The sequence below is a fragment of the Anarrhichthys ocellatus genome, unplaced genomic scaffold (assembly GCF_004355925.1).
Source record: "Anarrhichthys ocellatus isolate YVR2014 unplaced genomic scaffold, GSC_Weel_1.0 scaffold4, whole genome shotgun sequence".
Classification (NCBI taxonomy): domain Eukaryota; kingdom Metazoa; phylum Chordata; class Actinopteri; order Perciformes; family Anarhichadidae; genus Anarrhichthys; species Anarrhichthys ocellatus.
In genome coordinates, this window is record NW_022280034.1 from 3463733 (window position 1) to 3475422 (window position 11690).

The 11690-nt window shown below is 40.2% G+C and overlaps 2 protein-coding genes across 2 annotated transcripts; both read left to right on the forward strand.

Moving 5' to 3' along the window:
- The first annotated feature begins 15 nt into the window (after positions 1–15).
- gngt2b (guanine nucleotide binding protein (G protein), gamma transducing activity polypeptide 2b) lies at positions 16–925 on the forward strand. The gene is made up of 3 exons (XM_031844252.1): positions 16–111; positions 244–332; positions 560–925. The coding sequence occupies exons 2-3, from the start codon at positions 249–251 to the stop codon at positions 686–688; spliced, it is 213 nt and encodes a 70-aa protein (XP_031700112.1). The 5' UTR covers positions 16–111; positions 244–248; the 3' UTR covers positions 689–925.
- Positions 926–2696: 1771 nt separating this feature from the next.
- On the forward strand, positions 2697–11662 carry LOC116380905 (inactive all-trans-retinol 13,14-reductase). The gene is made up of 12 exons (XM_031842729.1): positions 2697–2909; positions 4067–4249; positions 4673–4914; positions 4996–5191; positions 5492–5689; positions 5791–5910; positions 5993–6131; positions 6430–6539; positions 6755–6921; positions 7118–7277; positions 7593–7812; positions 10019–11662. Exons 1-11 carry the CDS (start codon positions 2753–2755, stop codon positions 7760–7762), a joined length of 1842 nt encoding a protein of 613 aa, XP_031698589.1. The 5' UTR covers positions 2697–2752; the 3' UTR covers positions 7763–7812; positions 10019–11662.
- The last annotated feature ends 28 nt before the right edge of the window (positions 11663–11690 follow it).

The window sequence follows — 11690 nt, forward strand, 5'->3', positions numbered from 1 at the left end:
AAGGGATGAGTCAGTGTGAAGAAGCGACCGGACTACAGGGACGCATACAGTCGATGAGCTCTTAGGAGCCAACACATTTCTCACATTTTTGGGGATCCCACCATCTAACAGGTAACGATTGATGATTGAGATGTTTGTCTATGATGGATTTACATTTATTTTGTCAAAGGATTTGAAGAGAATAACCTAAAGAAACTATATATATTTTTATTTTAACATTTTGATCTTGCTTTCCTCTTACAGTCAGGATGGCTCGGGATATGTCAGATAAGGAAATCTTGAAAATGGAGCTGGACCAGTTGAAGAAGGAAGTTAGCACAACTAGGACACCGGTAAGTAAATTACCTCTTTAAAAATATATTTTTAAAAATACCTTTTCTTGCCTTCGATTGTTAGGATTCTGTCCAATATCATCTCTAATTGTAGCTACCAAAAGCTTTCGTGTTAAAACAATGTGGGAAAACAAATTAGGGGAGATAAATGCTGAATGAATTTGTAGCATGCAAATTGAAATCTTTGTTGAGCTTACATTTGTCTCCATCTTTCCTCTCAACAACAGCTGGCTGCAAGTTGTGCAGAAACGGTCTCTTATGTCGAGGCGCTGGTACCAAACGATCCGCTGATAAAGGGCGTTGCAGATGACAAGAACCCCTACAAGGGAGACAAGGGAGGCTGCGTACTAACATAGCACAAAGACACGCAGGGAATAGTCAAACAGTTTTTTATGAGAGCCGGTTACATCGCTGTTTTCATCCCTGTGGAATCCTTGTGGGTAAAAATGTACAGTAGTAGGAACACTGAGATCTGTAAAGGTTATTGCTACCAGGAGAAAGACCCTTTTCCGTCACCGGATTACTGTATGTACCTGTTGATATGAAAATGTTTCTTTGCCAATTTGTAATTAAATGCAAATAGCTGTACAAAGCTTTGACCTGACCTGGCTTCTCTTCTTCTTATGACATGTACATTAGGATATCTCACTTTTATTGCACTCCTAACTGCACTTTCATCTCATTATATCATATTGGTTAATGTTAAATAGGGTTGACTGGATATTGGTCGGTCATCATTTGTCAACATGACATTTAACTCTGTTGCTGTAGAAGGCGGAACAACGTCACAGGAGTCGTGCAGCTACTGCTTAGTCTAATTCTTAATAGGATTTCTCCTCACAGTCGGTCACACTGTCGACACAGAGCTGCTTCCTGTATCAGCGTCTTTAAGCTCATTCCAGCGGCTTCATGCCGGCTTCCATTTCGGGCTCTCCATCCAATTAGTGCCATTTTCAATCTCCGTAACAACAAATACAACTATATGAACGTAGCTTTTGTAATGTAAAGGTTTAATTTCTAAGATTGCAAAAAACAAACATGCTGCATTGAAGCTGTTTCTGTCCAATGACCATAGGCAGCACATATCAGCACCTTTGCACAACTGTCTCCAAGATTGTAGTTACCTTTTTATGGTTACTTATCATTTGGAGGACATCGGTGATACAGTATATCAGTATTTTACTTCATTGTCAAAACAACCTCTAAGATTTAAACTTCCCGCTTCAGTTAAGGAGCTTAGTCCATGAAAATTAATTATAATAAGTTGAACGTCGAAAAATGTCTTATTCTAGCTGCGAAAAACCAAGATGGCGATAGCAAAAATGACAAAATCAAAGTTTCAAATCCGTCATTGTGACTACGTCCAATTCTTATGTGCAGTCTATGGTTTTCACGAGGAAGAGGAATGTTTCTTTGCTTCTGTTGCATCTATTTTTATTTTATTTTATAATATCATATATTATTATAAAGTTAAATGTGCAGAGTGCCCTTTTACCTTTTAAGTATCCAATGACAATACTATAAATAACACTGATCACATACCATAACTGATTAAACCAATCCAGTATGTCAGAAATGTGTTTGATTGAATTTTATGGCAAAAAAATTATCTATATATTCAGATATAAACATTCTCAAATAAGAAAAGAATCATAGAGGTCTATGAATTAGTTTCCGGTCATTTAAATAAAATTGTGTGGTTTTTCCTTTGTCTGTCTGAATTTAAAATAAAGTGGGGCCAACATAACAGCTTAGTTATATACTAAGTTGCGAAGTGTAATGTCTCAATTTCTTGCGTCTTTAAAAAAAAAAACACCAACTCTGTCTTTATTGAACCTAAAATTATAAAGTCTGTGATTTCCCTCAGCTGCATCGTTGTAAAGACATACACTTTGACACTGCATGTTTAAAGTCTAGGGTGTGTCCGCAGTCTTAATCTTAATTGTCTTATCAGATAAGAGTAATTGTGGATGTGTCAAATCAATGCAAGTTTCCTCTCTTTGGAATGACATGACATGACAACATACAGGAAGAAAACAAAATGTGTTATAACCCTCAGAAGTGTTTTAACTGTGTGAATTTGTTTACTGTAAAACCATTGATTTTTCAAAATATTATGCAGATTCCTCAAAGTGTGTTTATGGAATAGTGCATCTCTTTCAGCACTTTTTGTAGAATTTATTTAAAGACAAGGGAAATCAATAACTAAGAAAAGTGCCCATTATTTGCTTTTCGTATATTTGCACTGTCATCGCAAAAAAAATGTGTCTTTCACCACTTTATCTTTATTGCTTTTATCTCCAGACCTTCGGCCCTCGGCATAAGTAAAAAGAGCCTCATAAGGAGAGAAGTGCAGAGTAAAAACCTGTCACTGCTGCTGTGAACACGCTAACAGAAACAGTGATTTCATTGTCTCCACGATGTGGCTCTTGGTTTTCTTAGTGTGGTTGGTTATTTGGGCCGGTGGCACGTACTGGTACCTGTTTGGGAAACCGAGCCCTTTCTCGCTGGAGTCAGTGAGACCGCCTGGACCTCGAGAGCTTGATCAGAAGAAGCGGGACAAAGTCATCAAGCAAGGTAAAATGATTACAGTTAGAGATGCTTGTATGCAACATCGCAACTTATCACCACTGTCAAGCTGATCTTAAACCAGTTAAAGGTTTAAAAATGCATGTATGTTATTCCAACTCTCTAAGAAATATTACTAAACATGATCAACTCTCTACCAAATCCCAAAACTAGAATGCTAAAACTTACATTTGTGATGCCTTCAAGTATAAAGTGTGGAACTGCTCCACAGACAATGAATTGGGAAAGACGTTATAGATGACACTGAGTATATGGTTCATTTCTGTTTCACAACTGAGAACAACATATTCTTAATTTAGGTGGTGTTCACTTGATTAGCTCAAAGATAAAATACATTCAATGTTTAAAACATTATACTAATATGTTATTGTATGACTTGACAGTAAACTCCCTGGAGGAGAAAAAATGTGAAATGTAAAATTAAAATGACAAAATATGCTCTGCTTTAATTCTGTTGGATAAATAAAAACTTCCATGTTGATATGGGGTTTCTATACTTTTATGGCAGAAATGGACAACCTCAGCCAGCATCTGCCAAAAAAAAAAATTACAATGAGTGAACTGATAATTAAAATAAAATATGATTACTTAGTGCTTCTGTGAGAGAATTAAGAATTTCATGGAACAAAAGTCTGATTCATATCCGTGCAGAAATCACTGATGTGTTTACAATCTCCGCTGTCACAGAAATCAACTAATCATCTGATTATAGACCTTCTTATAATTTAGAAAACTTCAAAAGGATCTATAAAAAAGGACAATGCATATACAATTAGTTCACTGCAGTTCTTACAGCTGCTGAGGTGTGCTGGTACAGCTATCTAAAATACCTGTTTTCTGTGTCATAACTCAGAGTTTAGTACAATGATTGTTTTTCACCTGTAGGTTTTATCTTAATTAGATTATGGACCAGGAGATTATGTCTTCCGCCTAATCTACCGTTTATTACCAAGAGAACACAGATAGCGGGAATTAGATCAGAAGTGTTTATGACAGGAGAGGTATGAAGTGCAACATTATGCAACCCAATTATGCATGCTATTTCAGCATGATAACATTTACAACAGATCTTTGTTCAACCCGTCTTAACTAGAAAGATAAATTGTTACCATGTTAACATTCGCTCCGTGTGTTTTTACGTCCAGGTTTCAACCTTGACAAAGTGCCCCAGAACCTGGATGTCATCGTCATCGGGAGCGGTATTGGAGGGCTCACAGCTGGAGCCACACTGGCCAAAGCGGGGAAGAAAGTCCTGGTGCTGGAGCAACACGACCAGGCGGGAGGCTGCTGCCACACATACGTAGAGAAAGGCTTCGAGTTTGATGTTGGTAAGACTGCCTGCAATTTATGTGATTGACACATTTGTTCACTTATCATAGCTAAAGAAAAGCAAGTCTAGTTGAGGCACTTAGATCAAAGAAAAAATAACTTTTTTCTTTTAAACACTTATGACAGAGTCTATAAAGACAGCAAACACATAACCTTTAAACTATTTTCAGAGGGACTTTGGGGATTGAGACATTTTGTGGAGCCAATAACTTCCAGCCATAAAGGCCCTGCAGGCACCTCCACTTTGGCTTTTGGCTCCAAATCAAAGCACTCACATACAAATTATATTTTAGCAATGTCTTAATGAGACATTTGTGTTCATGTACATGTATGCAGGATCCTATAAAATGTGAACAACATTGCACATGTCAGGTGTGACTGAAGTAACACCATGTTCCTGTTTCCCGGTCTTTCTTCACCAGGCCTTCACTACATCGGTCAAGTCCACGAGAACAGTCTGCTGCGCATCGCCTTCGACCAGATCTCCGAGGGCCAGCTGGAGTTCCAGGAGCTAAAGCAACACTTCGACACCATCCAGATCGGCCTGGGTGACGAGAAACGAGAGTACACCATCTTCTCCGGCAAAACCGAGATGAAAGCCCATCTGATGAAGCAATTCCCTGACGACACAGAGGCCATCGAGACATTCTTCAAAATCATGAAGGTACCGTTAGATACTGGACACATATTTCAGTGCGTCGTCCGTCCAAAACATGAATCCCAAACATCCTCTGTGTCCCAACAGATCTCAGCTAAGAAGACTCACTACCTGGCCACTCTGAAGCTGATCCCACAGTGGGTGTCTTTGTTCCTGCTGAAGTCAGGCATCGGAAACCTCGTCACCCCGGTCTTCCGTCTCACTGGCACATGTGCAACGGACTTGGTGAACACCCTGACCAGCAACAAGGACCTCCACATCATCTTTTCTTATCTTTTCTATGGTGGGTTCTCAAAAATAAGTTTAAAAGAAATGAGTAAAAAGAAAACCAGAGATTTGGTCCAAAATGAGTCTCAAAAGCATCTGCACTTTTTTGTTCTTTTAAATGATTTGTCGATGACATTAAGTACAAGTCTTTGTGATTATAAGTCCTGATGTTGGGTTAATGATGTATACAATATATAACTTAATGAGTGGACTTGTAACTGGATGGCGGTCCCAGTTGGGCCTAAGATGAAGATATTATTATAAAGAAATAATTACCAGAAAGTAATAACCAATGCTTTGCTCTGTGTACATTTAGGCGTGCCTCCAAAGGAGTCCAGCGTCCTGATCAATGCCCTCCTGATTCATCACTACAAACGAGGCGCCTACTACCCTAAAGGTGGTGCCAGCGAGATCGCCTTCCACATCATCCGCACCATTCAGAAACATGGAGGAAACTGCCTGGTCAGAGCTCCCGTCTCCCAGATCCTGGTTAATGAAAACGGAGCCGCTTATGGTGAGAAATGATTCCAGCTCCAACTTCTTTTTTTACTTGTTAAAGGAGGACGTACTCTACAGGTAGCTGACTGAATACTTCCTTTGTGTGCCACGTAACAGGTGTGAAAGTGAGGAAAGGTCAGGAGGAAGTGGAGGTTCACGCACCTGTGATTGTTTCAAACTGTGGCATCTTCACCACCTTCCAGAAACTTCTTCCCCCTGAGATTCACATGAAGACAGGTGAGCAACACATAACTTATTACCAAAATAGTTTTTGTTGTGAAAATAAGGACGACATTTAAAAGTGTCTGTAAACTTGTAGATATTCAGGAAAGACTGAACATGATGAAACATGGCAGAGGATCATTCTTGGTCTTCTCTGGCTTTGATGGCACTGAAGAGGAGTTGGGTCTCGAGTCCACCAACTTCTGGCTGTTCAAAAACAACGATATGGACAAGTCGTAAGTCTGCAGAGCAGCCAACCCAATGAACACCAATATTTAATCAACACAAGGGAGCGCTGTTGTATAAGAAGTAGTAACACAATAAACTTCTTCTCAGTGTAGGTTTCCTCCAGGAACATCAACTTCCAAAAGAAAGTGTAGCTTCTGTACATTAAACATACTGTATATTACTGCATGTGGCTGATGTAATTGCCAAGTTAAGTTGAAGAATTATTTTATGCATGGCCATACTGCTGATAAGCTGCCCAGACCTGAATTTTCACATTTACATGTTATTTTGTTGTTGTTTTTTTAGGATGGAGGACTTCTTTGCATTGAGCAAAGAGGAAGCACCGGATAATATTCCCATGATGTTCATCACAATGCCATCTGCCAAAGACCCAGAAGCCAAAATCAGACACCCAGGTAGAAACACCCACTACTGTTGAAAATATTAGTTGTGACAGGAAACGATGTCCAAAAGAAAGAAAGCAGTGTGCTTGAATTAAAAGATAAAGAGACATTTGTAAAGATGTACTGCTACTAGAAAATCTCACAAATTGGATATGATCTCGTACAAAATACCACGTCTGAGTCCATACAGATCAGGTGTGATGTCTTTTCTTCTTCCATGTTCACAGGTAAATGTTGCATGACAATACTCACGATGATGAAGTATGAATGGTTTGAGGAATGGAAGGACACTACAGTGCGCAAAAGGGGCGATGAATACCACAACTACAAAATGAGGTTTGCTAAGAACCTCTTTGACTGGGCCTGCACTTTGTTCCCTAAAATCAAAGACAAGGTAGGACCGGTCATTTTCTGTCATAAACGTCTATGCTTATGTGCTCGTTTGTTATCTGTGCATGTATATTTAACTGCTCTAAAACATCAAAAATACTTATTTATAGCCGTGAAAGCATGTCCAGAGTTACTGTAGGTTGTGCTTTTATTTCATACGTGTTGACTGCATCGTAATACTTGTACGACTCGTTTTTCAGTTGGTTTTCCAGGACGTGGCGACCCCGCTGACCAACATGCACTATCTGGGCTCCCAGCGTGGAGCCATGTACTCTGCCGAGCACAACCTCGAGCGTTTCCATGCCGAGAATGTGGCGAGGAACAGGTGCAACACCCCCGTCAAAAACCTCTACATCTCAGGTATGAAAAGTTACTTGTCCCACACTTTCATGTTAAAAAAAACACGGTCAATTCTTTGTGTTTTGTGATTGAGTGAAGTTTTCACGGGCACAGAAATGTCTCAACATGCCCGATTGACTCTTTGATGCTTTGAAATGTTGAGTTTCTTCTCAACAAACTTAATTTACCTCTACAGAAAGTAAGAAAGTCACAAAGCAGAAGGAATTAAAGCTTGTGAAGAAAACATTATCTAGAAGGGAAACACAGACAGTGTTTTGAATCCAGACTAGATAGACGTGTCTCATCCAGCAGGGTGTATTTGTGTGTCTGTTCCAGGTCAAGACGTGTTCAGCTGTGGGATAGCAGGCGCTCTGCATGGCGGACTCCTCTGCGCCTCCGCGGTGTTGGATCACATCGTCTACATCGACTTGCTCCTCCTCAAGAAGAAGCTGAAGAAGAGGAAAGCCAGAGAGTTGGCCCAGCTGGCTAACAAGAAACTGCAGTGAGAGTGCTCTGTACTTCCCCTGCAGGACAATAGTGAAACGGCACAAACCAGGTATAAACTTGATAAAACAAATGAAAATTCACACTCTGTCTATCCAAATGCTCAAAACATTAAACTTGTAAAGTGCTTAAAACTGTAAAAGTTACAGAAAGATTATAGAAGATGTTAAATACTTAAAACAATTAAGAAATTAAGATTCTTGAATTAAACAGGAAATCATTTTGAAAACATCAACTAAAAGCCTTAATGTGTAGATTTGATTGTGTGATCAAATCAATCTATCCAGAATAATCAAGTATGATGGGAGATTATCTTTGCTAATTATTTATACATCACACACTGGTGAACTGAGACTGTAAGTCCCCTCTGGGTTTTTTAGTTCCCACCTATGTTGTTCTGACCTCTCTTATAACCCAAGTGTTGTTTGGGTAACTGCTGAAATCAAACGTACGGGGGGGAAACCTCAGACTTCCTGCACTAAGTGAACATTTCCTCAGTAAACGGAGGGCACATTGGCTGACAAAGTGTGGTCTGCAGGAGACGACCGGGGGGATCCGAGGAGAAGAATGCCCCTTCTGTCCAGCCAGCCGGTGGGATGCCAGTGGCTCTCTCGCTCTCTTAACCTCCATCCCTCTGCTGTGCAAACCCAGGGAAAAGCTCTCCCTGCTGCTAGACATGCTCTGGTGTGCAAGTTGCTACTGCTACACTTTTCCCAGCTCAGTACTTGTGAACAAAACAAAAAGAGGCAAGTTCAAGGAACGAGGAGCAAAATGGTAGGGAGAGGAGTTAATTATGTTGACTTTTGCCTGGCTTGAAGTTCAGTAGGCCACAACATGTAATTACCGTGGCATGATAAAGCGCAGTACTTCACCAGAAATAAATCCACATCCACAGACTCTTACTTTCCTATGCTGTGCTCCGACTGACTCACAGAGCTATAAACATACCCACCTGCCCTTTGAGCTCTGAAATAAAGTGAACCCTCCCTCTTTTAGCCACGCTAGTGCTGCGGCTGTAGGGATGGCAATGTGGACTGGTTGGTTAGTCCACCACTTTGGTCCAGACTGAAATATCTCAACGACATTTGAATGGATTGTCATGAAATTCAAGGTCCCCAGAGGATGAATCCTCGTGAATTTGCTGATCCCGACTTTTCCTCTGGCACCACCATGAGGGGAACATTTTAGTGAAACGTCTCACCAACTATTGGATGGATTATAATGAACTTTGGAAATGCTAATTTCCGCACCTTTTCCCGTGTGATACTGTGGGACTAGCGTTGATGTGAATATATAACAAAATCGACAGGGATTTGGAAAATGATCATAATTTATTATCGTACAAAACAGAAAATGAATATGCTCTCCTCATCGCCAACAGACTCCAGTAAGAGAACAGTCGTTTTACAGCGCTGATTGTCGTAAAAAACACTTCATATTCTGTGAAAATGTAACTGTCTAAATGAACAGAAACAAAATACAACTCATCAAAACCGTCGTTGTTAGTCATTCCACTGTTCCAACAATCACCTGGTGACTCTGGTTTGAGAGTTTGAAAGAGGAACTGAATAAGAAACAAAAGAATTAACTACCACAACATGTTTCTGTGATGTCAAACGTGACACGTCGAACGTTGGTTTTTATTCCTTATAATAACTACTCCTTTTACACATTGAATCAGTATCTATAGGAATTTCCCATCATAGTTTCCACTGGTTTGTAGACTGTTTATAAAACATTTCAACTTTGTAGTAACAAAAGGTTTTCCTATGTAATTGCAGAAAGTAAGTACAGAGACACTGAAGAGGAAATGTATCATTTCACTAAGAAAGTTCAGTATTCAACATGATAGAAAAGCCAGAATATGGGCAGATCTGAGGAGGAGGAATTTAAAGTTTTTCTTGACCAGCACAAGCACCACCTCCACCCCCTTCCTCTTTTTTTCCTCTTGCAGGCGGCTCCCACATGTTTAGACATGCCATTACATCGAGAGAGGCCCAGCGGTTCGGATCTCATAAACAGCAGTCCACTCTTTCCACTGTCTCAGCCGCTCTGTCCGACACTCTCTAATGCAGCAGAGTCACGCGTTTACATGAAACTAATATTTCAGAGGCTGTAGTTCTAATCCAACAACGCTCACACCTAAAAATATGTATTTACACAAAGCAAACTGTAAACTCGCAAGCACTGTGGCGTCAGGATTCACATTTCTAGGCTCTCATCTCTGTGTTTTCAGCCAGCTTTTCCTTCTTTTCCAGATGTTGAGCTCCTCCCCGCTGGCCTGCCGCAGACTCCCACAGCTTGAACCCGGCCAACAACCACAGCTGCTACCAATCTGAGGACTCTCATAAGAAACTTTTTCAGACGACCCAGATGAGAGGAAGACCCAGTCTGAAGATAGCACCCCGGATCAGACTGGGCTTAAAGGCATGAGCAGGTGATAAAAAAGCAATACCCCACATGTTTAAAGGGTCACTCCTACTTTAACTACTAACATTAACAACTTCTACTTCTATTTAGTGCAGTGTGATGCCCTTGATAGATGAAAACTTTAAATTTTGCCCAACATGAGGGTTTAAAGCCAAAGTTTTCACAGGAAAGAGAGAGTTTCTGTGGATGAAACCAAATTAGTTATTTTCCTGCTCCGCGTGGATCACAGACCTCTTCTCCGATGTCGGTGGAAATCTGCTCCTTGAGGCCAACTTTCTGTAGAGCTAAATGGAAAATCCAAGGAAAATGGCATCTTCCCCAAATCTCCATTTTGCCTAAAAACAACAACTCTTTCTAGAATCTGAAACACTACTGGTCCAACATGTCTGCACACGCAAGCTCAACACTAGCAGATGTACATAAAGTTTAGCTCTGAGTACTCTAGTCAGTCATGTCATTGGTATATACACTGATACAATGTTTTATTTCTGTCAATAAAATCGACAGAAATTAGCGCCAACCTACGGGGATTTGCTTTTCTTTGTCATATCTGATAGTAACTTGAATATTTCAGGTTTTTCTGACATTTTAGACACTTTCATGAACTAAAACTCGCAATAACTTGATCCAGCAGTTACAGAGCAACATCATCATCCATTTGGAGTCGTGCTTGTGTCCACCTGATGAATCAAAGCCCAATATTATCTCTCTTTAAGCTCAATGGTCTCTACCATCCTCTGATGGAAATATACGTCTCTTTAGCTGCCAATACTCCACTATGTTCACCAGCTAATTGCTAACTTTGTCTGACTACCGTTTGGTGTACAGCAGGTAGTGTACGGTCCGTTTTTTAAGCTTTTTTACGGAAACCGCTGCCTGATTCTGCTGATAACAATGTCATGAGAGCACCGAGAGTGAACCAAAACAGTAAAGTTGTCGGCCAGACAGCTAAAACAATGAGCTATCCTCAATTGACTTGATTGTTATTTCAAAAACATAGCTTATAGACATTTTAAAATCCAAGAAACCTATCAGCAGACTAATCTATAATAAAAATAATCGTTGGTTGCAGTCGTTAATTTCAATGCTACAACATTTTAGAAAGCTGAACTCATCAACATGCTTGTTAGCGTCCCTGTTTGCCGCATTTCCATTCTCAAACCAGATAAAGCTGGTAATTTGAGCTGCTATTTTGAAGTGTTTCCACCCCAAAGTTTCATCTAGTTTGAACACATCTACAATGACTTGCTTTTATCATGCTGCCACCTTGAAGAACTCAATTAACTGCCTCACTTTGTCACTTCTTCTTCATCTCAGCCTAACGACTGAATTAAAATGAAGGAATGTATCTTGGCGGGCCTCTACTTTCCCTTTTCAGCTGTTTGTAATATTTCCTGCGAGGCTGCGCCGCACATTTGATTGTAAATTATGATGGCATGTTGGCGTTTGGATAAGAGAGAGAGAGAGAGAGAGAGAGAGAGAGAGAGAGAGAGAGAGAGA